The 12,796-nt window shown below is 34.0% G+C and overlaps 4 protein-coding genes across 4 annotated transcripts; 1 reads left to right on the forward strand and 3 right to left on the reverse strand.

Annotated features, from left to right (window-relative positions):
* Positions 1-617: 617 nt before the first annotated feature.
* LOC119681659 (maltase A3-like) lies at positions 618-2,815 on the reverse strand. The gene is made up of 6 exons (XM_038094917.1): positions 2,194-2,815; positions 1,823-2,076; positions 1,551-1,749; positions 1,038-1,489; positions 836-979; positions 618-768 (listed from the first exon to the last, which is right to left on the reverse strand). Exons 1-6 carry the CDS (start codon positions 2,800-2,802, stop codon positions 693-695), a joined length of 1,734 nt encoding a protein of 577 aa, XP_037950845.1. The 5' UTR covers positions 2,803-2,815; the 3' UTR covers positions 618-692.
* A 374-nt stretch (positions 2,816-3,189) lies between these two features.
* Positions 3,190-5,109, reverse strand: LOC119681660 (pyruvate kinase-like). The gene is made up of 4 exons (XM_038094918.1): positions 4,025-5,109; positions 3,575-3,968; positions 3,427-3,516; positions 3,190-3,366 (listed from the first exon to the last, which is right to left on the reverse strand). The coding sequence occupies exons 1-4, from the start codon at positions 5,018-5,020 to the stop codon at positions 3,221-3,223; spliced, it is 1,626 nt and encodes a 541-aa protein (XP_037950846.1). The 5' UTR covers positions 5,021-5,109; the 3' UTR covers positions 3,190-3,220.
* Positions 5,110-6,033: 924 nt separating this feature from the next.
* LOC119685660 (maltase A3-like) lies at positions 6,034-8,215 on the forward strand. The gene is made up of 6 exons (XM_038100011.1): positions 6,034-6,235; positions 6,295-6,755; positions 6,824-7,276; positions 7,348-7,799; positions 7,860-8,003; positions 8,071-8,215. Exons 1-6 carry the CDS (start codon positions 6,079-6,081, stop codon positions 8,138-8,140), a joined length of 1,737 nt encoding a protein of 578 aa, XP_037955939.1. The 5' UTR covers positions 6,034-6,078; the 3' UTR covers positions 8,141-8,215.
* An 817-nt stretch (positions 8,216-9,032) lies between these two features.
* Positions 9,033-12,162, reverse strand: LOC119684408 (maltase A2-like). Its single transcript, XM_038098449.1, has 6 exons — positions 11,629-12,162; positions 11,190-11,566; positions 10,648-10,954; positions 10,211-10,527; positions 9,753-9,881; positions 9,033-9,134 (listed from the first exon to the last, which is right to left on the reverse strand). The coding sequence occupies exons 1-6, from the start codon at positions 12,130-12,132 to the stop codon at positions 9,062-9,064; spliced, it is 1,707 nt and encodes a 568-aa protein (XP_037954377.1). The 5' UTR covers positions 12,133-12,162; the 3' UTR covers positions 9,033-9,061.
* Positions 12,163-12,796: the final 634 nt, after the last annotated feature.

The raw sequence follows: 12,796 nt of genomic DNA on the forward strand, positions 1-12,796 counted from the left end.
ATTTCGATTGCAATATAAAATGCAATCAAATCCAAATTATTTATCGAATCCAAATTATTAAACGCAATTCCCGATAAGGTACTGTGATTTACTGATTTGCTTCCTATTGCAATGTGGTTACTTATTTTTGCTTATATGAACGCAAATCTATTTTTGAGCTTTCAATTTCTGGTATCTCAGGTGTAATCGAAGTAAAATAAAATTTTATGAGGGTTTCGAACATGCACTCGACGTGTGGCATCTGATAAGCACTAAGAAGGCATTAACGTTAGCAATTTTATTATTTATAGCGCAAAGCCATAGAAATTGACCTTTACTTGGCGGTTAGTGTTTTCCAATAGGCAACTAATTGATTAGAGAACGAAACTTAGCGTCATAAATTTATTATCAAATCCATGCGAGGAATGGCTGTTGAGTTTTATCTGGTTCTGGAAAAATTTTATTTGCATTAGGGTCTAATGAAATCTTTGAACTACTTTCATTTTTTATTGAAGTATGTGAATTTCGTAAGCTGTTAAAATTTATTAGCCATAAACTAAACTACAAAATCTAAATGAACTCAAACTAGTATTAATTTCAAATCATTTATAACTTTTTATATATCTATGTGTAGATAATAATGTAAATGTATTTGCACAAAACTATAGCAGAACAAATAATTATTTTATAATATTTAAAATAACTTTGGTCGTTTATTGTCTGGTTGTTGATTTCAAGACCACTGATTCCTTAGGCATCAAAGTAATACTTTTGCTCGAAACAACATCGCTGAAATGGAATTTTTGATATTTTTTTTAAATATTTTCAGTAAATATTTAATGTAGTTTAGACTTACCCAATTGCCCTAATTGACTTATCATTGATCACAACGTATTCGAATGAGCTTGGCATGTTATCAAAATGGTTGCTCAAATCGAAGTTTTCAATACTGTCGAAAATGTTGAGCAACGTTACATATGTGTAATCACCATGCAAGTAACTGAAATTACAAGATAATCAATGTAATAAAAGTAACAAACTCGAATAAATGTTCTTACCGATGAACACCCAAAACATAACGATTCAATGGCAATACCTCACCTTCACCATTTTTGAATGTGTCTTCATTTCTAAGTTCTTGTAATTGCTTATAGATATTCAAATGGCTTAAAGGCTCATCGCGCTCAGTTTCCACATTAACAGTTTGATAATTATCACCGACAGGTAACCAAGTTGAGGAACTATCACTGAATCCAGCATTATGTTCATTACTCCATTGGAAAGGTGTACGTGCTGGATCTCGTGAACGATATTCATACCCATCTTCAAAGCTGTTACAAGCTTGTGGATCAACAGTGTCTTTCCAAGAAATCCACACGTCTGTCATACCGATTTCTTCACCGTTATAAGTGATACTGCAACCAGGTAAGGTTAAGAGTAACATATTAAACATATCCATGCGATCCGAACCGAAACGTGAACCAACACGATTTTTATCGTGATTACCAATCTAAATAAAACATGCAAACCATATCAATTTTTTTCATAACTGAAATTTCCTTTCCACTTACCACCCAATTAGCTGCTTTACCTTCAGGCAAACGATCTAACCAAGAATTAATCATTTCAGAATAGTGATAGGCATCGGAGTCCCACCATAAGTTACTGATCATTTGGAAATTAAATGGTATCTGTGAGCCATCTTTAGTTCCATCACCATAATACTTCATTACCGTATCAATATCTGACCAAGCTTCAGTCATTAAAATGCTGTATTCAAAAAAATACAGTATGTGGTTTAACAATATAAATGCAAGGAATATTTTTAATGTACGCGACTTACCGCTCATCACCGCCGTTTTGTGCTTGATATTCTTCCAATAAGCTACGCCATTCGTATACCAATTGATGAGTTTCAGGCTGATCAGCTGTATACACATGATCAGTGTAACCATAATCCTCTGGATCGTTGTTCCACCAGTTACGTGGTTCATCAGGATAATTGCCATTTGCATCTGGAGCGACTTCAAAAGCATGATGTATTGCATCAATACGAAAACCATCAACACCTTTATCCAACCAAAACAATAAAACATCCTTAAAGAAAATTATGCGATTATATTAAATCAGTACAACTTAATTATTTTAGAGGAAACACAGTATAGTCACTTTTTTGTTAAAACTATTTCATAAAAATCTATTATTTTTGCTTACTTGCATAGCCTCTTTCACAGCTGGATTACGATAGTTAAGATCTGGTTGTTTCTTGTGATATTGATGGAAATAATACTCTTGTCTACCTTCATGCCACTCCCATGCCGATCCACGGAACACACTAACCCAATTATTGGGTGGATATCGTACTCCATTGTATTCAAAACCAGGATGCCAAACATAAAAATCTTCGTACTCCGGATCTCTTGCTGCTGATTTTATAAACCATTCACATTCGTCACTTGAGTGATTGGGCACAAAGTCAAGAATAATACGCAAATCTAATTCCTTGGCTCTACTCATCATATCTTCAAAATCATCCATTGTGCCAAAAAGTGGATCTACATCATAAAAGTCAGATATGTCGTAGCCAAAATCAGCCATGGGCGATTTTAAAAATGGTGACAACCATGTGCCAGTTATTCCAATCTCCTTTAAATAATCCATATTTTCGGTCACACCACGCAAATCACCCACACCATCTCCATCGCTATCCTTGAATGACCTCGGATAGATTTGATAGAATGACGCGGTTTGCCACCACGGCTTTTCAGCTAGCGTGGATATGCTTAAGCCCAGCAGCAGCACTAGCGTCCACTTACAAGTCATTACGCTAACAAATTTGAATATAAATTGAGCACTAGGCTTAAATACTTGGAATTGAAATCAGTGGTAGGTATAAATTTACAGGGAAATCTTTATTGCACATCTCGCTGATAAAATAAAATTATAAATCTTAATGAAGTATTGATAGCGTCGAGTGTTATACATATTATAAATCTCAGTACGTATATAGGGGTTTCTACTAAAAATAGCGCTATCGATCGTATTAACTGTATTAAAGATACTAGACTACTACCAGCAGGTGTATTATTCATATTTTTTATAGATTTTATTTTACGAACAATGATATTAATACACACATTTAGTATTATCAATTTTTAATTAAATTTTATGCAAAAAAATCAAAATTCACATTAAAATATATTATCAACCTTTTGAAAAATTTATAAATGAAATGTGGAACTTATATGTTTTCAGTTTCAGTTTTATTTAGTTCATCCTTTAATTCACATTCAATAGGATCTTCTTCGAATACTGCATAAACTATACGGAGATTATTTGTAAATCCCTTGCCATCTCTCCAATTTGACACCACAACAATCGCATCACCTGTTGTAAAATAAGTCACTCCATCAATTTATTATGCAACAATCTCAACAAAAAACTCACCCATATCCGCCATTTTATTTCTCTTCATTACACTGAGAGCATATTTCACACGCGAATCTATTTCTGTGACCCAATCTGCATCTGACTTCACTATAAAATTATAATATTGTAAGATCACTGCAATATTATGTTAAGTTAGATATCTTACTAGGATAAAGTAACGGCAGTACTCCGCGGTATAGCAAAGCCTGCCGTGAAGTTCTAGGACAGGTAGTAATTGCAATAATAGGGCAACGGGGGCGATACCTGCTAATCAGATATGCTGATTTTCCAGAAGTTGTCAACACAACAATAGCTGCTGCAGCCGTTTTTTTAGCCGCATTTACTGCTTCCACAGCTATAGCATGTATAGCGTCAACCAAAGCTGGATTTCGATGCATTAAATCGCTAAGGATATCATGATACCACAATGCGTTTTCTGCATCTCGACAAACTTTGTGTGCTTGCTTTGTAGTATGTATAGGATGTTTACCTATACCGGTTGCATGTGTTATCATAATTCCATCCGCTCCATCTAAAACAATGTTTCCTAGATCAAAAACCTAAAAGTAACTTATTATAAGGGATTCAACATTTTATAATAATTACATATACTCACATCAGCTAGAACCGGTCGCTGTTGATGTATCATAGAATCTAAAATATTAGCTCCAATAATAACAGGTTTACCTGCTTTATTACATTGACCAACTAATGCTTTTTGCAGTAAAAACAATCGTTCTGGGTTTAATTCTATGCCTATGCCCGCACGACCTAAAAGAATACCATCCGATACTTGTATCAAATCAGACAGTAATTCCATTGCCTGTAAGTTCTCTATTTTGGCAACTACCTTCACATGCTTACTCTTATGTCCCAGCTGGGAACGTATTTCAGATATGGTTTCAGTAGAACGAACATTTGAAGCCACAATTATATCTATACTGTTTTCAACGGCAAATGATATATCATAAGCATCCTTCTCGGAGAGGTTTGGTAGGTTTAACTTCATACCTGGCACAGTGACATTACGAAGCGAAGGTAAAATTCCACCTACATCTACTTGACATATCAAACAGTCAATTGCCACTTCTTTAACAAAAAGGGAAATTTGTCCATCGTTTATCAAGACTCGAGACCCGAATTTTACGAGGTGTATAATGTCCGGATAGTCAACATATATTGATTCTTTATTGCATTTATCATACAAATTTTTGTTAGTAGAGAGTCTAACAATGTCTCCATTTCTAAGGTCAATATCACCGCCTCCTTCATTGAGACCTGTACGTATTTCAGAACCTTTCGTATCGAGCATCAAAGCTACCGTTTTCTCATACCCCAATTCTTTCGACACCATTTCCGCTGCTTTTTGTATTATACCAATTGTTTCTAAGTGATAATCATGAGAACCGTGAGCAAAATTCATGCGCGCAATGCTCATTCCATTAAGAATCATATTGGCAATCACATCCACTGTTCGAGAACTGTGGCCAATAGTACAAACAATAGCCGTCAGACGTGCATTGGTGGATTTTTTATCAAAGCGCAGACGGCATAAATGATCAAGGTGATTACCTTCCTCAACAAATCGTAGGTCTTCCTCGCTTTCAGACATTTTTTATAATTTACATAAAATTTTTTTTAAATTTTCGAGCCTTTTACAACATTACAGAGAATTTTGGTTTTTTATAAATAAAATATAAAATTGAATTAAAGTTTTTTAAAAAATATTTTTTATCGTCGTTATACTTAGCAATTGTCAATTTTTTTCAAAGTTCTAACATTGCTTAGTCCGATGAAATATTAAACAATAATCCAGTCAAGACGTAGAGAGGGGTTATAAAGAAACCTCACAGTTAGTAGAAAGTAAAAGTGCTTAAGTGCACTGACTCAACTAGCCTCAACATAATAATTAACTTTTCTAAAGAAACCAAAAAATATGTTAAATAATACTTTAACTGGGGCTATTTGCTTTATAATGATATTGTGTAAGATGTATATATTTCATTAATTATTTGAAATAAATCTGATTAACAAATTTTGTACATATCTCGGAACAAACGTACTAGGATTGCTTAGAAGTAAATCTTCTTTGATATGCAACACCCAATTAAACTGTCTTGAGCGATATTCTCATATCGGTTCAGAGTGGGATCTTGATCCATACATATAGTTAACATTCTTTTAAATTGTATTGAATTTCTTTCTACTCGTAGTGGCTCCTTCTGCTTCTTCCCTCATATCTTTATCTAATTCACATACTTTCACAACAGCTTTTCAGTGAGTGAAGAACGCCAATTTGTATCTACAACAAAATAACAACTTCACTTTCTTGTCAAGATTATGATTGTCTTTTTGTGAGCAAACAGTGCAATTCGTGTTATTTTGAAATAATGTATAATTATACTGTGTGCTATTAATCTATATTCGTTAGTAGTAGATTTGATTTACGATAGCCAAGTCTGCACACATGAACAGAAAAAAATTTTACGCATTAGTTGTAGTTGTAAATAACCTTAATCTTACCAATATAGTAGTCCTTATCAATTACCACGGTTGTATAATTCAACTGATTAGTTTATCAGTTATATTAAATAGTAATGTGAAGACCAACTGTATTAACAATTGCGCGTAATAATCCAAGCAGTGTGCATCGATTTGTTCAAAGTCGAAATGTTTTCTGCGTTGAAACTCATTGTGGTATTGGGTCTCATTTCTTTTGGTTTCACTGAGGCCGCTGAGAAAAAATGGTGGGAAACAGCTTCCTTTTATCAGATATATCCTAGATCTTTCAAAGACAGTAATGGTGATGGTATCGGAGATTTGAATGGTAAGTGCTGAGTGCCCAGCGTTTGACACAAACACATTGGTAACCTTTTCTTTAACCAGGTGTAACTGAGCAGTTATCATATCTCAAAGAAATTGGTATCACTGCCACATGGCTTTCACCGATTTTCACTTCGCCTATGGCAGATTTTGGTTATGACATTGCCAATTTTACTGAAATTGATCCCATTTTTGGCACAATGGAAGATTTTGATGCATTGATAACGCGTGCTAAGGCAGTTGGTGTTAAAATCATACTTGACTTTGTGCCAAATCATTCAAGTGATGAATGCGAATGGTTCATAAAATCTGCTGAAAACGATCCGGAATACAAGGACTTTTATGTATGGCATCCTGGTAAAATAATCAATGGCACACGCCATCCACCCACCAACTGGATAAGTGTTTTCCGAGGTTCCATGTGGACTTGGAATGACAAACGTCAAGCATACTACTTGCACCAATTTCATGCCAAGCAACCTGATTTAAATTATCGCAATCCAAAAGTGCGCGAAGTGATGAAGGTAACTTGAAAATATTGTCACTGCATATTAAAGTACTTAACTTTAAAATATTTTTAACTTCCTAATAGGATGTATTACGATTCTGGTTACGAAAGGGTGCAGCTGGGTTCCGTGTCGATGCTATACCACATGCCTACGAAATCGAAGCTGATGCTGATGGCAATTGGCCTGATGAGCCACGTAATGAACTTGTCACTGATCCTGAAGACTACACATACCTTGATCACATCTATACTGTTAATCAACCAGAAACCGTTGAACTTATATACGACTTCCGTAAAGTCTTAGATGAACTCAATGAGGAATTGGGAGGGGATGAACGCATACTTATGACAGAAGCATATGCACCACTAGATGTTATAATGCAATATTATGGCAATGCAACAGTGGAAGGAGCACAAATGCCGTTTAATTTTGAATTGATAAGTTACTTAGAGAAAGATTCAGATGCAAATCACTATGCGGAATTAATCAATGGTTGGCTTAATTTGATGCCTGCCGGACGTACTGCAAATTGGGTGGTAATTTATGAAAGAAATCTATAGCCACTTATACATATACTAATGTTTGTATTTTTTTTTTAATTTTTAAGTTAGGTAATCATGACCGAAACCGTGTTGGCACACGAATGGGCGAAGATCGCATAGATATGATGAATATTTTGTTATTCACCTTACCCGGTTGCAGTGTTACCTATAATGGTGAAGAAATTGGCATGACAGATGTTTGGATCTCATGGGAGCACACAGTTGATCCCCAAGCTTGTCAGTCAAATCCAAATGAATTCGAGCGACTTACACGCGATCCGGTTCGTACACCCTTCCAATGGAATGACGGCCAACTTGCCGGTTTTACTACTGGTAACAGTACGTGGTTACCTGTATCCGACAACTATAAATTAGTGAATGTGAAGCGTGAGCGTGGCATAACAATGAGTCACTTGAATATATTTAAACAGTTGCAGACTTTGAGAAGCGAAACTACTATGCGCAATGGTGATGTCGAAGTAAAAGCACTTAGTGAGAATGTCTTAGGCATCAAACGGTAAGTCCTTAATTAGTTATATGGATAGTTTTCAAGTTTAATTTTACTTTCCAAACATAGATCATATGGTGGTCAAAAGACTTTCGTTATTTTGCTAAATATTATGAATCACGTAGAATCAGTGAACCTAAACGCCGCTTTTAGTAGTTTAACTAATGAGCTCACATATGAGCTAGTAACCGATAAAAGCCCTCGACGCAAGGGGTAAGCAATACATATAAAAATTTCATTTAAAAAATTATATTGCAAACTTTTTATTATTTTTATTTAGCGATAAGGCCTACACGGACTCGATTTTGTTAATGCCTAAGGAAGCTGTAGTACTAAGCACCACAGCCTAACATTTAATTTTTTATTTTTTGGAATACTCAGTTTTATTTTAAAATAAAGCACACGCGATTATATATGCGCTCAAAATAAAATGTCAAGATTATTTTATGAAGTCATGTTTATCTTTATAGTCGAATATATTTATACCCGCATTCTTTATTTATAATGCCGACTTAATCGCAGTATTACTCATAAAGAAACGATTTCAGTTCAAATTAAGAAACGATAAAATGTGTCTACAACACATTCTGCTAAAATCAATACCTGCTATTTTCCAGGTATATATAAAATGAGATGTAATTATTTTATCAATTAACGCCTTCATATTGTATATGAACATGGTCAAATTCAAGTTATTTTTGAATCAATTGGTCCACTTCAAATTTTAAAATTGAAATGCCATAGAGCAGCCCTTAAGCCAGTTCAACCCCATGAATGATAATTTGCTATCACTACAATATATAATAATCCGTTGATTCTTTACATGGTTGAATTCGTGTTTAAAGCTAACCCCAAAAAAGTTGTACTTTTTGAAATTGATGGAACTGATTGCAACGTAAATATGTTGGAACCTTTATAGATAACAACAAGAGACCCATTTAAGAGTCTCATGGTCCATTAGTCTTACTAGGAACTTGCCATTGCGATGCTTTGATTGATTTATTGTTAATAATGCGTTAAATAGTGTTTCATTTAAATCAGTTTATATATGTTTTTCTTAGGTTCATGCAAATCTAGATATAACAATAATCTTTTCTTTGATATCTTTAATTAACAATTCTTAAACAAAATCAAATCTCAAAATTAATAACATTTTTCTGAGTATTTCTAGATTGAAATTTTAAGATATTTACTTATAAGTAAATAAATTATTTTATTAATACATCATAAATATTTGAAAATATTTATTTTTATTTAACATTAGAGCTACATCAAGTTCTCGAACGCAGCACAACCGCTTCATATGGCATCAAATAAAACGATCCACTTAAGTCGACCTTATCCCTATAAATAAGAGAAGAGAAAGTCAAATATTTCGTTAATAAATAGCTTTAAATATAGCTTTAAATATTAAATATTTATTCTTAAAAATTCTTAAAATTTCTTAAAAAACTGAAAAAGAAAAAATCAGTTAGGAGAAAGTTTTCAAGTCTTTCATTTTTGTATCTTAAAGTTATTCAATTATAATGTTTATAAGAATTATAAGAACAGGCTTTATAATGTTCTTCTGAATTGCATTATTGTCGCTTAAGTTCTAATAGACAATTTCTTCCTCCCAAAAGGACCTTTAAAACTATAAATTCCTTTTAATATCAATACTCATTCATAAAACCATTTATAGAACTACAACCAAAGAACAAAAGTAACTTATTTTACTACTAATGATTGTGGAGGATTTGCTTTGATTTAGTTTATGGGCTTAACGTATCATTGGAAAGAGTTTACGTGCACATAGGTATATAACATATATGGTGGCACTACTAGCAATAATTAATTCTATTTGATCTTTCTACTTATCTATTTTTCTTCTTTTTGTTCATATGAATGTATAATTCTTCAGTTTACCGTGGTGTTCACTTATAGCATGTTAGGATATACTCAACCTATATATAATCAACCTACCCATAGTTATGCGGCGAATGTATTGTTAACAGAACGTATTCCATAGTCTTGTCAGCTAAATTTTCGATTCTCTCTACTTTATTACCCATATTGACCAGTACGCGATATTCCTCCGAATTTGCAGCGGCTCTAAGAAAAACATATTTTAAATCGATATATTAGTTAGTATATTGCATTATAAGTGATAAAAATATATTTTAGTGTCCTTGTCTGTGAATCGCTGCAGACGACAATTATTCTCTCAAATTTTAATTAAAATTCGATGTATTTTGTATTTTGTGTTTGCGAAAACTGCAAATAAGTGACAATGCCTGTCAGGTCAACTATTTGTGAACTATTTTCGATTAAACTTCCATCACCAAACAAACAACGAGTCAAGTCAACGAATTAATGAATGTCAAATAATCAAACTACGTGATGATGGCAACATAAATCTGCAGAATAAATTATGCCCTTACCTGACAATTTGGAGCACATTTTGCGTCAGTGCGTTGTATGAAAATCCTCCAGGTTGTTTGAATGCCTTAAACGCAGCGGTCTTCTTTAATTGTTGCATGCCCTTAAAAATTTGCAAAGTGCTTCGAGCCACTCCACGTTCAATTTGGACATTGTACCGTTCATAATCATCTGCCACGGGGAGCCATGTTGTGTCACCTTTTGTGAAACCAGCATTTGCTTGTAAATCCCATTGCATAGGCGAGCGTTCTGGGTCACGTGAATCACAAGAGATTGGAGTGCACTCTGTTGGAACATTTCCCATGCCGATTTCCTCACCCTATCGAAAAAGATTTATATAAGATTTTGTATAAGAATTATTATAAGTTTCATAGACATGTTAAAATTTTTTATGCCAATAATTCTTTCTCGACTCTTTCAATTAAGAAAAACTACTCACATAGTAAGTGACGGAAGCACCTGGCATGGCATTGACAATCACATTCAGTAAATCGACTTTATGCCTACCCATGCGATCTGCCACACGCGAATTGTCGTGATTGCCCACCACCCAGTTCGCCGTCTGGTGTTGCTTCCACATAGTATTCATCCAATATTCAGCTGAATTGACAACATCTTCCGCTGTGGAATAGCCATTCAAGTACATAAGATTAAAATTCATTGGCAGTTGTGCTCCCTGATGTGTGCCATTACTAAAATATTGACTCAAAGTTTCGACTGACGAATACGCTTCGGCCAATAAAATTCTGTGATTAAAAATCGTATGAAAAATGCAATAAAATTTTTATTATTTACTTTGATATTAAAATTTTTTGATTATAGGTGTACCATAATAACACAAATAAATTATAACTTAAGTTTCCCACTTATTAAGCATGTATAGTAGGTTTGGGTTTTTCTGCTCTAAAATTACTTTAGTGAACACACATGACTTTCTATTCCTCGAAGAATCTAACATTAAAAAATTAAAAATTTACCAACCTTGTTTCACCACCATTTTCCGACTGATATTTCTTTAAAAAGGCACGCCATTCGTACAAGAGTTCCACTGTAGCATACTGATCCTTTGTGTAAATATGATCGAGATAATCATAGCTGCTGGGATCTGTAGACCAACCACTAAGTGGTTCATCAGGATAAGTACCGTCATCGTTTATTTTCTCAAATATGTGCGGAACAGCGTCGATGCGGAAACCATCGACACCACGATCGAGCCAATACTTTAGCACTTCTTGCATATGTTCACGTGCCAAAGGGTGGCTGAAGTTCAAATCAGGTTGTTTATCTTGAAACTGGTGTAAATAATATTGTTGCCTTTCAGCATTCCATGTCCAAGCAGGACCACCAAAAACACTCACCTAAGGACAATAATGTTCAAATAAATTAATTCCAATTATTTTCACTGAAAGCTTTTTTTTACCCAATTGCTAGGCGGCAGTCGATTGCCAGCGTTATCTGCAATGCCATCGTGCCATACATAAAAGTCTTCGTAGCCGTTCTCCCGTCTTATAGACTTCTTGAACCACTCACACTCGTCGCTTGAATGATTCGGTACAAAATCTAATATTATTTTAACACCTATATCTTTCGCTTTTGCTATTAGAGCATCAAAATCGTCCAATGTGCCGAAAATTGGATCAATACGTGTGAAATTTGAAATATCATATCCAAAATCTGACATAGGTGACTCAAATATAGGTGAAAGCCATGTTGCAGTTATGCCGATTTCTTTCAAATATTCCAAACGTTCCGTTATACCGTTTAAATCGCCCACACCATCACCATCACTGTCCTGAAAAGAACGCGGATAGATTTGATATAGTGCAGCTGACTCCCACCAATCTATTTCCTGTGCCTCTAAGTCAGAAAATATATTCAACAGCAACAAAAATCCGAAAAGTAGGACCGTGTATCGTCTTGTCATTGCGGCGGCAATTATTAAATAAAACCCAAATTGTACATTTTAATTTTTTAAAATATTTTGCAACTTGCGATTTCTTATCATTCAGTGATTATCATTGCTTGTATCATAAATACTAACACTATTGGGACACAATACTGATAAAGTTTATACTACTCGTACATTCAACAATTTCAAGAAAAGCCAAAATAGTTAAAATTCCAAATAAATTCTAAAATGGAACAAAAATATTCCATTTGTTTTTTTTTTTGTTCGATGCTATATTTTAAAATCTTTAACCCTATTATATATTCTTATTAAATTTTATCATCTATGTAAATCGGAATATTCTGGGATATGCTTTGTTTCGTCTCGATTTTTACTTTAACTTATCATAATAGTTAATGTCAGTCGGTTCCAACCCAACAAGCACAAAGCGCATTCAGATTATCTTCTCAGAAAGAAGATTATAGTAAGAAATCAGGATGAATGATGGAATTGGAAATAGAGCAATAAGAAAATCAGAATGTTTGAGGGGATACGGAAAATGATAAGTAGATCGAATCTAACCCATAACAAGGTTAAGAACTTTGCTACCTTTATGGAACAAAAGGACAATTTAAATGAGTTTAAGTTTTATGCATTAAGGTGCTATTGAGCAGATAATTAGTAAATTGTCAAAAGTTAA

This window comes from Teleopsis dalmanni, chromosome 2 (assembly GCF_002237135.1).
Source record: "Teleopsis dalmanni isolate 2A chromosome 2, ASM223713v2, whole genome shotgun sequence".
NCBI classification, from domain to species: domain Eukaryota; kingdom Metazoa; phylum Arthropoda; class Insecta; order Diptera; family Diopsidae; genus Teleopsis; species Teleopsis dalmanni.

What these genes read in the sequence shown, in the direction of transcription:
- LOC119681659 (XM_038094917.1), bottom strand. Translation starts at nt 2,802, where the DNA reads ATGACTTGTAAGTGGACGCTAGTGCTGCTGCTGGGCTTAAGCATATCC. An exon ending in CAAAACGGCGGTGATGAGCG is followed by an intron (nt 1,750 to 1,822) that starts GTAAGTCGCGTA and finishes TTTTGAATACAG; the next exon opens with CATTTTAATGACTGAAGCTT. An exon ending in TATGTTTTGGGTGTTCATCG is followed by an intron (nt 980 to 1,037) that starts GTAAGAACATTT and finishes TTGTAATTTCAG; the next exon opens with TTACTTGCATGGTGATTACA.
- LOC119681660 (XM_038094918.1), bottom strand. Translation starts at nt 5,020, where the DNA reads ATGTCTGAAAGCGAGGAAGACCTACGATTTGTTGAGGAAGGTAATCAC. An exon ending in AGCGACCGGTTCTAGCTGAT is followed by an intron (nt 3,969 to 4,024) that starts GTGAGTATATGT and finishes AGTTACTTTTAG; the next exon opens with GTTTTTGATCTAGGAAACAT. An exon ending in AAATAAAATGGCGGATATGG is followed by an intron (nt 3,367 to 3,426) that starts GTGAGTTTTTTG and finishes ATTTTACAACAG; the next exon opens with GTGATGCGATTGTTGTGGTG.
- LOC119685660 (XM_038100011.1), top strand. Translation starts at nt 6,079, where the DNA reads ATGTTTTCTGCGTTGAAACTCATTGTGGTATTGGGTCTCATTTCTTTT. An exon ending in AAGTGCGCGAAGTGATGAAG is followed by an intron (nt 6,756 to 6,823) that starts GTAACTTGAAAA and finishes ACTTCCTAATAG; the next exon opens with GATGTATTACGATTCTGGTT. An exon ending in AATGTCTTAGGCATCAAACG is followed by an intron (nt 7,800 to 7,859) that starts GTAAGTCCTTAA and finishes TTCCAAACATAG; the next exon opens with ATCATATGGTGGTCAAAAGA.
- LOC119684408 (XM_038098449.1), bottom strand. Translation starts at nt 12,132, where the DNA reads ATGACAAGACGATACACGGTCCTACTTTTCGGATTTTTGTTGCTGTTG. An exon ending in GAAAATGGTGGTGAAACAAG is followed by an intron (nt 10,955 to 11,189) that starts GTTGGTAAATTT and finishes TTTTAATCACAG; the next exon opens with AATTTTATTGGCCGAAGCGT. An exon ending in AATGTGCTCCAAATTGTCAG is followed by an intron (nt 9,882 to 10,210) that starts GTAAGGGCATAA and finishes TGTTTTTCTTAG; the next exon opens with AGCCGCTGCAAATTCGGAGG.